Source organism: Mus pahari, chromosome 22, assembly GCF_900095145.1.
Source record: "Mus pahari chromosome 22, PAHARI_EIJ_v1.1, whole genome shotgun sequence".
NCBI lineage: Eukaryota > Metazoa > Chordata > Mammalia > Rodentia > Muridae > Mus > Mus pahari.
This window is the reverse complement of record NC_034611.1, coordinates 47,362,849-47,379,014: the sequence shown is the minus strand read 5'-3', so window position 1 is coordinate 47,379,014 and position 16,166 is coordinate 47,362,849. Positions and strand designations below refer to the sequence as shown.

Here is a 16,166-nt window from a genome sequence, read left to right as displayed (position 1 = left end):
AGATTAGCACTCCTGGAGAGGCCATATTGGGCTGTGGTAAATAGACTAGGTCGTAGGGCTGGCAAGGTTGCTCAGGGGGTAGAGCCCAAAGACCTGAGTTTGTTCCCTTGGACTCACATGGTGGGAGGAGAGAAACGAATCCCACAGATTGTCTTCTGACTTCCACACAAGCTGTGGCTCAGATGAGACATTCCTCCCACAAATTAAATAAATAAAATCCAATTTAAAAACATAAAAAGAGACTAGGTTCTAGATCACACAAACGTGTCATCTGCATTTCTTTCCTAGTGCCCTGTGTAGGAAGGAGCTGCCTTGACTCCCTGAGCCATCGCCACCACCCTTGCGACAGAGGATGGATGGACAGCATCCCCTGAGAAGCCACTCCGGGGAGTGAGTACCAATGCACTGCTGTTAACCCTGTTCCTGGGGACAATGCAGTCAGAAGAAACACAGCAGAGTGGTGGAGGCTCACACACTGGCATCTGGGAAACAGCTCTCTGAGGGCCCTTCAACACACTCCAGACTGACTCTATTTATCCTAAAACTCTGGGCAAGGAGGGCAGACACTGGAGTTGTAACGCAGAGGTCAGATCCACCTGTTCCCAGGTGCTTCCCCCGCTTGTTGGCCCAAAGCACAATCCCCCTTTTTATGGGCCCCGGGCAAGCCCTATGTGAGGCAAGGCTTGCCGTGGATAGATAGCCAGTTAACTGACTCCACTCCCCTGGTGGTCTACCTACAGTCTGACCTCTTTCCTCTGGCCACAGGGACTACATACCTGAAGAAAGCCCCTCTGATGCACCTCGTTTCCCCCATACCGACATGTCCTTCTCTTCCCAGCTCCCCCAGCTTTGGCGTGGCATATCACTGACAGCAACAATGCTGGTGCTGTATGTATGCATTACTGTGGGTTTGTCCAACAACCTTGCGAAGTATGATGTCATTAAGATGGCTCGGGGGAGTGGAGGCTTCAGTAAGCTCCAGCTTATATTATCAAAGCCAGGCTCAGTCTGACTACAGTGTCCTTGTGCTGTCTGCACAGGACCCTTGGTGTGCTCAGAGGAGAGAGTATAGTGGGCGTTGCCTCCATTATTCTAGAAGCTGTGCTGCGGGTTCTGACTGAACTGCAGTTTCTGGTCCCATTTCCTCATGCGTGCCAAACCTTTAGACTACACAAGCTTGCTTTTATCTTTGTGTATTCATCCAAGTCAGCAAGGAGCCCGAGGCCCAGGTCCATTCTTGGAGACCTTCTGGGAAGGTTCCGTGAACTCACTTCTTTTCTCCCTGCCCTCACCTGAGATTTTCATCAACCTGAATAGACAGGTCTTTGAGGAAACGACGCTTCCCTGCTCAGGTTCCAGGCTTGGGCAGAGGGAAAGGGCACTGCTCTTCTCCTTTTGTTCTACAAACAGCCCAGCTCAGGACTGGGAATTCCCAGCTAGAACTGACCTCCGCTGGGGACAGCGTTCTTACCAGGTGCTCACTGGGAAAGAGGGTCAGAACCTGCCTGTACCCCTGCTTTCTGTGTCAGCAAAGCTGGAACATACGGTCCAAAGCAGCAAAGCTGGATCACCTTTCAGTCTAAGCTACATAGTGTTCTCCTGGTTTCTGGGTCTTAATGATTCTAGTTGGGGTTTCTGCCAAGAGCCCAAACCCTGACAGATCTTCACATTGTCCCTAGCCTACACCAGTGCCTCCTCTGAAGTCCCCATCATCTGAGGACTGGTGCAAGGGACCCAAGGATTCTCATATAGGCTTTAAGGCAGGGGCTCTAGCCCACCCTGGGACTGAGGTTCTCACCATGCCCACGGTCACTCAGTACTTGGTTAATGATGCGAAACAAAACAAACCAACGAAGAAACCTGACTGTTAAGCCAAAGTGAGAGACCCTCAGACCTCCCCTCAAACGTGACATCAGGACCATCGAACAGAACTAAAGGGAAGTGGGCACACCTAAGATAAAGAAAGTAGACGTTCTTTAGCAAGGTTGGAGAGGAACAGAGCCACTTCCTAAGTGGCGCCCTGGGCGCTCTCCAAAGTGCTGAAACCATCCTCTAGTTTCTTGTGACCCTCTTCCAAGGCAGGTCACACCCACAAGCTCTCCACTCTGGGGCTTTATCTCCTGACCCAGATTTCTCTCTGCTGCTGGAACAGATGAGGTTCTCCAGCGTCCGTCTTCTGTGGCAATCTCCCCCATGCCATCGTCCTGTGGTTGTATCACTTTACTCCATGCTGACCCCCCAACTCCTGCTGACTGCACTGCTCTGTCCCCATCCATGGCCTTTCTTTCTTTCTTTCTTCTTTCTTTCTTTCTTTCTTTCTTTCTTTCTTTCTTTTTTTTTTTTTTTTTTTTTTTTTTTTTTTTTTTGGTTTTTCGAGACAGGGTTTCTCTGGATAGCCCTGGCTGTCCTGGAACTCACTTTGTAGACCAGGCTGGCCTCGAACTCAGAAATCTGCCTGCTTCTGCCTCCCAAGTGCTGGAATTAAAGGCGTGCGCCACCACGCCCGGCCCATGGCCTTCCTAAAACTCCTACTTGGCTTCTTATGATCAGTACAACTCAAGGTGGCTACATCCATTAGCCTGGTGATGATGGTATCTAGGATCAGTTTGGGACTGGCTCATGGCCCTGAAGACTCACTGAGCTGGTTTCACTTCTGTTGCTGTGATAAAAATACCCTGACAAAAGAATTTATGGGGATAATGGTTTATTTTAGTGCAAAACTCCAGGTTATAGTACATCACAGCAGGCAATTCAAGGCAGCAGGAACTTGAGGCAACTAGTCACATCACAATCAGGGGAGAGAGAATGCATGTGTTCTCCACTCTTATGCAACCTAGTACTCAAGCCCAGGGAATAGCAGCACCCACAGTGGGCTGGGTCTTCCATCATCAATTAATGCAATCAAGACAACCTCCCCCAGACATACCCAAAGGCCAATAAGGTCTACATAATCCCTCATTGAGACTTCTTCCTAGGTGATTCTAGATCCTGTCAAGTTGATAACTAAAACTAACCATCACACTTGCTTTAACAACCAGACATAATTAAACAGAGGACTGAAGGCAGAAGAGAGTATTATCGTCACCCTAAACTCAAGGGGGAGCACCTTATCCTTAGATTCCACCCCTACTGTGAGCAGATTCCTTAACTTTCCTGCAATTTAGATAATAAGTACTTTTTAAAAAGAAAAAAGTCTGTCCTAGTGATCCTTGAACCCTTCTGACCCTCAAAATGGCAACTAGAGGGAAGATGTGGACTCCCAGGTACAATTCCAGCTGCCGTCACATCTTCTCCCAAGAAATCACCCACACCTCAATATCAGCCTTCTCTTTTGAGTATCTGCAAAGCCCTTCTAAATCCCCAAGCTACTATTTACCTACATCAGGACCCCACTCAGGCATTCTGTGACAGAGCTGAAGACACCCCACCAACCTGGGACTCCATAGACGTCAGTTTCCTCATGGCCGTCTTCTCTGTTTTCTTAGCCACTGGAGTCTTTGCCTTCTCCTTCTCTTTGGTCTTTTCCTGTTTCTCGAGCTCATCTACATAGGCATCATAGATTTCCCACTAGTCAGGAGCAAGACGAGAGTCACCACAGGGCACAGCTTTCCCGGGCCAGCTTGTCAGTGTGCAGGAGTTGGTCGTGTTAACCCGACAAGTGTTTCCATAGCACTCTCTAGTTGGCTCATTATAATTACGTATTAGAGTCTGTCTTCCCTGCTAATCACCCACTCTAGAACAGGAAGGAAGGGGTTTTCAGGGTTCCTCTGAGATAGGCTCATCCACTCTGAAGCACAGGGTCTGAATCGTAAGCCAGAGATCAATCAGTATTTTTCTAAGGTTCAACCCTCACCCAGCAGAGAAAATGTTCAACCACAAGGACTAGGTAACTAACAATTCACTAGAGGCTTTAAAACTGAATTAAGAAATGTTTAAAAACATCTTTCTCAGGCTGGTGAGATAGCTCAGAGATAAAGGCCTTTTCTACCAAGCCTGAAGACCTGAGTTTAATCCCTGGGACCCATATGGTGGGAAAAAAAGCCTGATTCCTGCAAGATGTCCTTTGACCTCCATTGCATGGCAAATGTGCACACACTCACGTGTGCACATTTTTAAAAAGTTAGTAGAAAAGCGGTCTGCCTCCATGGAAACAGGATAAATATATTGGCTCAAGCTGGCTGTCTACTTCACTGCCCACTAAAAGGAAATAAATAGGTATTTTGCTAACTGGACCTGAAAGGGCTGTAGCAGAGGCAGAAGCAGCAAGGATCCAGGGCTGGGCAAAGGCAGCAAGATCACAGTGTGTTCCCCAGACTGGGCAGTCACTGCCACCTGGAGGCCAGACAGGCACACCTTCCATTTAAAGATTCACCCCCAGGCCAGATCTTGGCCATGCACCTCAGCATTTGCTATCTCATTCAGAGCCCTCCAACACCTCTGCTTATCATCCTTTATTGACAAAGGAAGAAGCTGAAGAATTAAGAAATAAGTGAAGCTACTGTGTCCAGGATCTCACAGTAGGAAGAGCAGAGCCTGCTAGCACCAGATCCTGTCCACGTCAGCACTGCCAGGCAGGAGGACTTAGTGGGGAAGGAGGAGGGTCTGCAAGGATGCCAAAGGCTGCTGGGAAGGTAGTCGGAATGCTGGCACTTTAAAGACAGTCACAGGATGCCACAGTCTTCCTAGAGCCCCTGGGAACAAGCACCCTCCCATGTTCTGTGGGAAGCTCCAGAGGCCGTGCCTCCAGCCACGAACAGTAGTCCCCGGGGAGCATGTGGCTGGTCCAGAACTCACTGCTGAGGACCTATCGTGCCAGGTACCCAGGGTTCAGAGACTGACTGCTCAGGACAGTGTGTGGGAGATGGGTGGATAATCAAGGCAGACTGGCAGAGGAGTCCCTAGCCAGGCCGGTCACCTCTGCTGTCAGATGTTTCAGGATGCACCAGAGTACAGATGGTGACAGCTCTCAGGCTCACCCAGGACCTTACCTGATTGGCTGTGGCTGAAAAGTTCGTCCTTGGTGGAGGCTCCATCTGACACTCTCGATCCTAGAGAACAATAACAACAGGAAACCCAGAGATGCCCCCCCCCCCATAACCCAACAGTGCATCTATCTATAGGAGCCTTTGGTTAGCACTGAGGAAGGGGCATGACAGAGCTGGGGGAGCAAAGAAGATCCTGGTGAGAGTTTGAATGATTCAAATCCCATGTTTGTTTTTCCATCCTGGCCTCCTTCAGTAGCCTACACTGGAGAGCAAGGACTGCAAAGATCAATTATGCCAGCTTTTAGTAAAGAAAAGATCCAGGTAGAGGACAGACAGATGGCAAGAAACTAGCCTGTCACCATCCTCTAGACACAGGGCATAGAGGCCAGCTTCCCACAGGCACTGGGGCTAACTAAAAGAGAAGGTTTCTCCCTAATAACAGGGTTCCTGCATCAGCAGTGTAAGTTGCTTTGTCCCCATTCTGCATCACCCCGATTATCCAACACAAGCCTGTGACCACATAGGGGGATGAGGTGCTTCCCTCCATCACAGATACACGACCACCGTAGAAGACTCACAGGCACACGCCTCACCTAAAACTGTGCCAGGCTCTCTCAGCCTGGTTCTCAGGGTCCTTCGTAGTCAGGAAATGTTCTAGCTTTTCCAAGCTGATCTACCACAGAGACCATCAACTTTGGTTGTTTTGTTCCAACACTCCCCATGCCCCTGGCACACTTCAGTCCTGATTTCTACTCCTTCTTCCAAGTCTAGCCCAACTTTCAGCTTCTCAGTGGAGTGTGAGGGCTCTAGCCACCCTCTGGCTGCCTGGATGACTTACAGGGACTCCAGTTCTCATTGGAGAGAGAAACTGTCATGTGCTCTGTCACCCCTGCCAGGCTCGGGCCCGCGAGCACTGACCTCAGGCCTGTGTCTACCTTGCCACTGGGACACAGAAGTAAAGGCGGGGCTACCCGGAGCGGGTTGTTGAAGGTCTGGGATGCTCTCTCACTGAAGTTAAACTGGTTCGTGAGTTTCCGCTCCTTGGGCTGCACAGGAGCCATCAGCTCTTCTTCAATCACCTTCTCAGTTGTCTGGAAAGAAAGATCAGGGGGGCCAGAGCTTAACTGCGGTGGGAGACAGTGTGCAGTCAGTCGGGACTGAGGGAGAGGAAGCCCTGACCTGGTGAAATGAGTAGGGTGTGAGGATGCTGCCAGAAGCAGGGCCTCTACTTCCCTTGGTCTTTCCCCAGTCTCCTCTAAAGCCTCCACCCACAGCTTATCTGAATGGCGGGAACAGAGGCGCACCATGCGCACCTCCGCTGCAGCAGGGATGTCCGTTTGGCTCCCGGCTTCTGCTTCTCCTTCTCCTTCTCCTTCTTTGGGCTCTTCCTCTTCTTCAAGGTTTTCTGCTTCTGAAGTCACCACCTTGATAGACTCCTGTGAACCTTGACAGGATACTGTTGATGAGTTCAGGGTCCAAGTCAGCTCAGCCCCTGTCTTCCCGTCTCTCAGACTCCGTCCCTTGGGCTCTCCCTGACCTGGCTTAGCTCCCAGGCCTGTCCAGGACAGCAGCTCGCTGTTGGACGCACGCCATGGAAGAAGAGACCCTGCAAAGCTCTGGAGGAACCGGCTCCTCCTCAGAGAGCCAGGCTTGGGCTGCAGCCTTAGACTGGCCCTCGGTCCTACCTGCCACCATCTCATCACGGTAGTGCTGGCGACGGCCTTCATCCGAGTCTTTGGGTATCAGGTTCCCCACCTGGCTGAAGTGAACCGCCATTTGGTTCACAAAACCAATAAGTTTATATGTGCCCTCCTGAAAAGAGAGTGCCTAAATCAGAGCTGCGATCCCAGCGAGGGCTGGTGTCAGAATGCTGCCTCCCTTAGTTCTCCAAAGCAGGGATCCCAACCTTCCTAATGTTGCAACCCTTTAATGCAGCTAGTTCCTCATGTGGTGAGCCTCAAACATAAACTTATTCTTGTTGCTACTTCATAACTGTAACTATGCTACTGTTCTGAATCATAATGTAAATAGCTGTGTTTCCAGTGGTCTCAGGCAATTCTATGGAAGAGTCAATTGACCTCCAAAGGGGTCAAGACCCACAGGTTGAGAACTGTTGCTCTAAAGCTTCCAGTTCACCTTCATTACAGGAACTATAATTCCTAATCCTTGGTTAACAAGATTTTTTTCGTCGCATTTTTGCTTAAAAAAGAAAAGACAAATAAGTTTTTTTTTAAAGCTCTCATCAAAGACTTTAAAAAAATTAAAAAAAAAATTTTTTTTTGAGAGTGAGTCTCACTACATAGCCCACAGTGGCCTGGAATGCCCTATGTAGGCCAGGCTGGCCTCAAACCCAGAGAGCTGCCTGGCTCGGCCTCTCAAGCACTGAGGTTAAAGGTCTGAACTACCATGCCCAGCCTCGAAGACTTATTTTTAAATATACTCAGCTTCCAGCCTGAAGTGGCTCACACTACAGATCGCTGCCAGCTTAGGTGCCTTGCCTCCTACATCCATGCCAAGGAATTCCAGTTCACCTGCCTCATCACAGACCTTGGGCAGGTCAGACATAATCATCTAACACACCTGGCATGACCTTGCCACCATGCCACTTTAGTGGATGTTAGAGGAAACAGTACATCAGAGACAACCAAATCTCTAATGCTCCGACTTCTGTCCAAGAGGACCACAGAGGTCCAGAGATGTTTAGGTTTGGCACTTGTCCAGGTCACATAGCAGATGAGAAGCAGGGCTGGGCTTCAAGCCCAGGAAACCGTATTTGTTCATTTAACAAATAATTTTTGAGCAGGTACCACGTGCCAACTATTTTCTAGGTGCCCAGGATATAAAGCTGAGGACGAACAGACACAGTTCCTGATTTCACAAAGCCTATGGTCTGGAGTTCCTGTGGACATCTCCTTGTTGATTAGCCTCATAGCAACCACGAAAATGGTATTGGAGACTAGAGGCCCCCTTCCTTCTTTTAAAACAGTTCTGTTCAACCATTTTGCATCATTTGGAAGATAATTGTATCTGTAGAGCATCCTAAGGTTTAAAAAAATAAAAGTCATACCAGAGGAGACCAGCACCGGCTTTCTACAGCAGCCCCTCGTGGGCTGGAGGGCTGGGGAGTTCACTGTCTCAATCCACAATCAGGGTTGGAAAGCCCTGCCTTAGAAGTCATCCCTCTCAGTTACTCAGATGGATGGGGGATGGGAAAGTGTGGTGGTTAGAGCGTGGTGCTTGGTGGCAGAACTGGGCTTAGCTCCTTAGTTTGCTCCTTATTGTTGTCATGACCTTATCATAACCCTCCTGGCCCTAGTTTCTTCTTCTATCAAATAAAATAATGGCATCCAAATGAAAGCAGTCCACTAACGCAACGCCTAACACGTCGTAATCAGTACTGACACTCAGTAAGACTTCAATTTGGTGATGGAATTCAGATTCTTTAGCACATCGGTGAAAGTAGCAGCTTTTGGAACCTAAAACTGGACCTTCCCGGACCAACAAGATAGAGACAGGCTGTGTGGGAGAATGTGGCAGGTCAAAGAAACACTGGAAGCATAAGCAAGGTGAGGTTTCTCGGGAGGCAGATGGTGGCTCACTCGAAGGAAGAGCAAGAGGAGGACATGAAACTGAGAGGGAACACCTGGTCTGCAGTGTTCCTGCCACAGCCTGCCCACCGAGTCCCAGAGAACCCCTCTTCCCAATGCCAGGACAGGAAGTTGTGCCACGGTCTACCATGGCTTCAGGGAGTGAAAGGCAGCTCCCTCCCAATCTTGGAAAGCTGCCCCAGGTAAGCCATTAGAAAGACTCTTGATTAGCATCTTTTGAGAAACACATCAGGATTTGCTTCAGCATCTTTGTGGAGGGCTGACTACACAATCTGAATACAAAACAGTATGGTCGTGACATAGTTTCACAAAGACACACACAGATGTTCATGGCAGCATTATTGAGAATTACCCAAAGAACAAACAATCCAAATGTTCATCAATTGATAGACAGATAAAGGAAATGCTGCATATTCATAGCATGAAGTATTATTTGGCAGTAAGAAAACATGAGGTATTGACATTTGCTATAACATAGGAGAATTGAAAAATGTCATGGAGAATGAGAGAAGCCAGTCACACAAGACCACAAAGTTAGGATCCATCACCAGACATGACCTGAACAGGCAAATCTAGATTAATTAAATAAATAAATAACAGTGCTCCCAGGGCTGAAGGAGATGGAGAGTTGAGCGGTAACAGTGTGAGGAATGGAGCTTCCTGTGGGGAAAATCAAGTGTCCTGAGTCTGGCCTGGTGGTCCACACCTGTAATCCTAGCACTCAGGAGCAAAAGCAGGAGGATCAGGAGTTCAAGGCCATCCTCAGCTACTCAGCTCAAGGCCATCCTCAGCTACTCAGTTCAAGGCCATCCTCAGCTACTCAGTTCAAGGCCATCCTCAGCTACTCAGCTCAAGGCCATCCTCAGCTACTCAGTTCAAGGCCATCCTCGGCTACTCAGTTCAAGGCCATCCTCGGCTACTCAGTTCAAGGCCATCCTCGGCTACTCAGTTCAAGGCCATCCTCGGCTACTCAGCTCAAGGCCATCCTCAGCTACTCAGCTCAAGGCTATCCTCAGCTACTCAGCTCAAGGCTATCCTCATGAAACCATGAGGCAGAGAGCCTGGAAATGAATTGTGTTGAGAGCTGCATCATTTGTGGATAGCTAAGAGCCATCGTTGCCAGTTTTAAATGGGTGATTTGGGGGGCATGTACCCCCGACAAACCCATCCGTAAACAAAGGAGTCAAACATCGCAGGCATTGACAACACACATGGGTAAACCCAGAACACTCCGAGGATCATGGATTCAAGGTTCGCTTGGGTTGTATGGGGAGAACCTGTCTCAAAAATTAAACAAATAAAAAGCTGTGTGTCCTCTCCCTGGGAAAAGGACAAGGGACAGGGGAAGGTTACCTTCCACCATTTTTGAATATTTTGAAACGTGTACTATGTGAATCTATTATATCTTAACCCCCCCTCCCCCCCAATGCTGCTTTGTTTGTTTGCAGAGACGGGGTCTACCGTGCGGATGTCCCCGAGGTTACCCTCAGGGTCTCACTCATCTGCCTGCTTCTGTCTCCCTATCAAGTGCTGTGACCGCAGGTGTGAGCCACTACGCCTGGCAAAAATTGTTTAAAGAAGCAATATGACTTTGCTTAGGAATTAGACAAACTAGTTCAAATCTAGTTCTAATAGAGGTTGTGTGACATTTGCTGTTCATTTTATGTAATTTAATATCAGAATCTAACAAAGAATACTTTCTTTTTAAATAGTTTCTGTATTATCAAAGAAACATGAGGGTTGTCTGTGATAATTTTATGTAAAAATACCTCATATAGGATCTGACACCGGCACACAGTAGGAATGTAACCAAATAAAGCCCCAAAGCAAAACAGGAAACAGAGGCATGACTTCCACCTTAGCTCCCCAGTACTCTGGAATTCTCTTCAGTCCTTACGGGAGATAACCCCCGCTGTGGCGTAAGACAGTGTTATCTCTAATACACTTGCTGTGGGTGTGTCTACTAAGAACTTGCTCACACCATGGTTACTGAGGGACGGCCCTGGGAGTCAACCCCCTGCCTGCCTGCCTGTCATATCAAGAGACTCTTTGCCCAGAGTCTGCTGGAATTCCTCTCAGATGGGAAGATTCTGTGTGGATCTGAGGCCGACGTCTCTTCTAGAGAGGACTCTACTCTACCCAGGTGTTTGGCTGGAGAAAAAGCTAAGTTTCCGAAGATCTAACTGCTTGTGTTGGTGAAAATGTGCTCTGTATATCAGAAAGGCATTTTTCCAATATATTCCTTTAAATGATTCAATACTCCTGAAAACAAAAATATACTGGGGATGTGAAACAACAGAAGTTGGGGGGTGTAGCTCAATGGGAGGGTGCTTGATCAGTGTATGCAAAGCTCTAGGTTTAATGGATGCAGTTCCCAGCACTACAAGACAAAAACTCGTCAGGGTACTGAAGGCTTTGAAATCAGCAAGCTGTCTAGGGATATTCACAAAGAAATTTCAAAAGGGCTTGGGAGATGGTTTAGGGGACGAGTGAGGGGGCACTTCAAGATTGACAACCTCAGTTTGGTCCCCTGGCTCGACAAGATGGAAAGAGAAGCAACTCTGGAAAGTTGTCCTCTGACCTCTGATTTCCATGCACCTGTCTCCTATTCCCGTCTTCTCTCTTTTTTGTACAAGTGAGCTCCCCCCCTCTCTACATACACACACACACACACACACACACACACACACACACACTCCAAATAAAATGTCCTAAAATTTTAAAAAGCCTCAAACATCTCTGGAACCCTCCTCGTAAAACCCCAGATTTCTGGCCAAGGATCTCAGTTTACAAGTGATCTCTTGTAAAGCAGCCAGGAGCTTTTACAATGCTCAGTCAGTGTTGCTTCAAACAGATCTCAAGGCCCTGCCCAGGAGGTGATGACTTACTTTGAAGCTGTACCTGACAATATTCTGGGGTGCGTGTGGGTTGTTGGCTGTCAGGATCCGAGTGAACTCCTCCTTTAACTCCTGAGGGAGAGAAACCCCAAAAACATCATACATAAAGGCCGCCCTCCCTCCCATCATCTCTGAGGCTTAGGGCCCCAGGTACCTGTGAGCTCTGTGGAGGTTTCTAATTGGCACTAGGGAAGCAGGAGGGGAGGAGAAGTGTAGGAGGCTGCTCACTCACCGCATCAGTCAGCTCCAGCTGGTCAGGGGGTCGCACGGTGGCTTTGGATTGGGACCATTCATCAGTTCCCTCTCCCACGTCAGTCCCTGAATCTTCATCCTGAACAAAACCACCATGGGGTCAGGAGTGCTGAGCTGCTTGGACAAGCCCCTGGTGCTGCAGCAGCCCCTTCCTCACAAGTCCTTCCTGAAGCCAAGCTCTGTCTTTTGTGCACAGAATACAAAATGTCCAACAGACAGACCACTTATGGAAGACTCCGAAGGACCTGTCAGGGCTCTCGGTGCCTGGAAGACCATAGCCACCTCTCTCCTGGGATTATGGTTCTCCTTAAATACTGTGCTGGACCTTTGTCCGAAGCAAGGCATCATAAGAACCGGCTCCTCCTATTGCCTATTGGACAAAGCCTAGATGCTGAAGTCCATGATTAGCTGCCAAGGGCTTTATGCAAAGCGCTTAGACAGCCAGAGGCCAAGCTGTTCACCAACCACTGCTCTCCAAATTTGTATTTGGCCCCATCAAGATTAGCTTTTTAAAAAATGACTTGTAAAACAAATACTGTCTTGTACTTTGCTCCTTTAAGCCAAAAAAAGTCAAGGACTGAAGTTCTGCCTCGCTTGATAGAGTTAAATACCTTGCCAAAGAGGCCATGGGTGTTTGATGGATTTATCTTTACTAACAAAGACATTCAGAACAAAGCAATACTGTTTTCTCCCACAATAGAACACAATAAGACAGCTACAACCGAGAACAGTGGGGAAGGTAGGCTTCCAGGAGTGGGCAGGGCCTTTCCCAAGAGTAATGTGGGGGATCTACCCAAGCCCAGTAACTGTTTATATTCTTGGACTCAACTTTTATACGCAGAAATTTACAAGAAGAAAGTAACCAAAGACATGCCCAGAGAGATCTGGGCGTGTGACTGCCCGCCAGAAGGTTGGTCACAGTAGGGAAAAGAGCAAATGTCCACATGTTTCCTCTGAAGGGAGGCATGGTGGAGCACATTATGGTATGGCCTTAAGGGACATATGGTTAAATATTATGCAATTAATTTCAAATAATATAATAAAGTGTATTAGCAATGAATGGTACTCTAAATATTTATGTGAAAAACAGGTCATAAAATAAAACTGTTTTATTACATTTAAAAATAAATATATACTTTTGTATAAATATAAAAATATCTGGGAAGATAAAACATTGCATGTGAAATGAAAGGCCATCCAGGGGTAGTAACTTAAGTGTAAGTTTAAGGTTCTTCCGTTCAAATCTTCTTAAAAATGCATATGTAATATTTTCTGTAGAAAAAACTGCCATTAACATCTTGTGAGGTGACTGGAGGTCGCAGCACTTACTCGTTTCCTGGCTCCTCTGGTTACAGTGACACTCTAAAGGGAAGATAAAAGCAGAAGGTGTGTGAGTCACAGGAGAAACAATGAGAAATAGCATGAATTATGCCACCAGGAAGCTCCTCCCAAGGACTTTGTAGCACAAGGCTTGGAGCTCTCTCAACTCTCAGAAACCATTGTGGGGCCACCACAACTAATCTATGAAGAGTAACCCAGGAAAACTTAGCAGTGGGAATTTCTTCCTTGTAACTAGTTCAACAAATATTTTCGAGTATATGCTAAGACCTGAGGATGTAGCTTTGTTGGTCAGTGTTGAATGCTATGCATGAAACCCTGATTCACCTCCTATACCACATCACTCCAGGACTGGTGGGCCGGCACTTGTTTATAAGCCTTGTGACATGAGGTTAACCCCTGGAACCCACGGGATAGAAGGAGAGAAGAGGCTCCTGAAACTTGTGTTCTGACTCCCATATAAGTGCTGTGGCATGAGTGTGTGTGTGCGCGCGCACGCGCGTGCATGTGTTGCAAACACATATGAACAGAGCATAGTAGAACCTTTGATCCCAGCATTCAAGAGGCAGAAAAAAGGGGATCTTTGTGGCCTGGTATACACAGTGAGTTCCAGGTCAGCCAGGGCTACATAATGAGATGTCAAAAAGAAAAAAAAAATCAAGCAAACCAACAAATGCAAAGCCAACAGGCATGGTGGTATACACTGTATGCTTAGCACTAGAGATAGAGAGGCAGGAAAAGGGTACATATGAAGGGCTCAGCACCGAGCTGGGAAATAGGGTAATTTCAAAGCCACCTTATTTTCATAAACACTTGTTTGGGGTAAATATAAACCCCTATGAGCACATATTTATTTGGTTGGAATGTTACTATATCCCCGATACCTGAAATGCTCAAACACTGAATTTGGAAAGCTGAAGCAGACGATTTACAGACTAGATCAAGGATTGTCATCAGCATCACTGGTGAGGATGACCTTGGGAAAACATTTTCCTCTTTAGGCTTCAGTCTCCTTGTTGGAAGGTACAGAATGGAACATGATAACCTCCAATTCTAAATGTTAGCACATTCGGGCGTGGGAGTGGTGGGCGTGGAGGTGACCCACTGGTTAGCACATTCGGGCATGGGAGTGGTGGGAGTGGAGGTGACCCACTGGTTAGCACATTCGGGCACGGGAGTGGTGGGCGTGGAGGTGACCCACTGGTTAGCAGCACTGTTGCTCTTCTGGAGAACCTGGGTTTGGTTCTCAGGACCCATAATGGAGACTTAGAGCCATCTGAAACTCTAGTTCCAAGGGGTCCAGCACCTCTTCTGACCTCCGAGGGCACCAGGCTCACACACGGTACATAGACATGCATGCAGACAAAATACCCATAGACAACTAAGTGAAAACAATGAAGGGTCCTATTCCCAAGAGTCTATGTTTGGATGTCTTCCCAGAGTTCACATGTTACAGGCCTGGTCCCCAGGCTGGGGACTGGAGAGCAACAGGATCTTTAAGAGATGGGCCCTAGTGGGAAGCTCTTGGAACGCTGAGGACATGTCTTCAGAAGGCAAAAAAGTCGTGCTGTAACCTGGACCTTGGTAGTTCTCAGAGAGAATGATTCTAAGAGGGGCAAGTCCAGCTTCTCCTCCCTTTGCTTCTGACTCCTGATGTTTCTCTTCCCTCCGGTGCTAGCCCTGCCATGTGGTCCTCACATCAGCAGATTTGATGCAGGAGCAATGTTCCAAGTCTCTCCAGAACTGTAAGCTGAAATAAACCTCTTTTCTAGCCAGCCAGTGGTAGGGCACGCCTTTAACCCCTTGGGAGGCAGAAGAGGCAGGCAGATTTCTGAGTTCGAGGACAGCCTGGTCTAGAGTGACTTTCAGGACAGCCAGGGCTACACAGAGAAACCCTGTCTTGAAACAAAGCAAAACACCACCAACAACAACAACCACAATCACAACCACAACACCAGCACCAACACCAGCACCACCTCTTTTCTTCAAATACTGTCTCCAGTATTTGTTGCAGCACAGAAACTGTCTAATATAAGCCACATGCCCAACTCAACTTGAATAACATTTATGGAGCATTTATTTATTCACTGTGCACTGCCCTAAACAGTGGGACAATGACCAAAAAAAAAAAATCTAACATGAAGGACAGAGGAGGTAGAGAGAGCAGCTGTCACAGCTCTTTCCATGACAGGGTCCTTGGGAAAAGCGTGCATGGTGAGGAGGGGGGGGGGTTGTAGGGAAAACAGCACATCCCAGCCTGGGCTGGGTTTCAGGCTGGGAGGGCAGGCAGGCAGCAGGATTCAAACCCATCTCTGAAGCTAGGCCCTGTGAGCCTTCCTTTGAAGAGCCTCAAGTCTCTAAGGAAACGGGATGGAAGCACCACAAAAGAGCACTGAAGGGCCAGTCACCATCCAAGCCACCAGCCGGAACTAGACACAAGACGCAGGCACCACCGCCCTGTGGGTGTGTCATCACCACCACCCTGTGGGTGTGTCATCACCACCGCCCTGTGGGTGTGTAGTCACCACAACCTTGTGGGTGTGTAGTCACCACTGCCCTGTGGGTGTGTAGTCACCACTGTCCTATGGGTGTGTAGTCACCACTGCCTTGTGGGTGTCTAGTCACCACTGCCCTGTGTGTGTGTAGTCACCACTGCCCTGTGGGTGTGTAGTCACCCCTGCCCTGTGGGTGTGTAGTCACCACTGTCCTGTGGGTGTGTAGTCACCACTGCCTTGTGGGTGTGTAGTCACCACTGTCCTGTGGGTGTGTAGTCACCACTGCCCTGTGGGTACGTAGTCACCACTGTCCTGTGGGTGTGTCTAGTCACCACTGCCCTGTGGGTGTCTAGTCACCACTGCCCTGTGGGTGTGTAGTCACCACTGTCCTGTGGGTGTGTAGTCACCACTGCCCTGTGGGTGTGTAGTCACCACTGTCCTGTGGGTGTGTAGTCACCACTGTTCTGTGGGTGTGTAGTCACCACTGTTCTGTGGGTGTGTAGTCACCCCTGCCCTGTGGGTATGTAGTCACCATTGCCCTGTGGATGTGTCTAGTTACCATGGCCCTGTGGATGTGTAGTTACCCCGGCC

At 48.3% G+C, this 16,166-nt stretch overlaps 1 protein-coding gene across 1 annotated transcript in view; it reads right to left on the bottom strand.

Annotated features, from left to right (window-relative positions):
• Dnai1 (dynein axonemal intermediate chain 1) overlaps positions 1–16,166 on the bottom strand; it is a 66,403-nt gene that overhangs the window by 28,181 nt on the left and 22,056 nt on the right. The window contains exons 2-9 of the mRNA XM_021222185.1: positions 13,072–13,104; positions 11,723–11,821; positions 11,482–11,562; positions 6,671–6,797; positions 6,299–6,429; positions 5,957–6,076; positions 4,989–5,048; positions 3,433–3,567 (exon numbers count right to left, since the gene is read on the bottom strand). Of these exons, the coding sequence (XP_021077844.1) occupies positions 3,433–3,567; positions 4,989–5,048; positions 5,957–6,076; positions 6,299–6,429; positions 6,671–6,797; positions 11,482–11,562; positions 11,723–11,821; positions 13,072–13,104 (786 nt within the window). The remainder of the gene's footprint in view (positions 1–3,432; positions 3,568–4,988; positions 5,049–5,956; positions 6,077–6,298; positions 6,430–6,670; positions 6,798–11,481; positions 11,563–11,722; positions 11,822–13,071; positions 13,105–16,166) is intronic.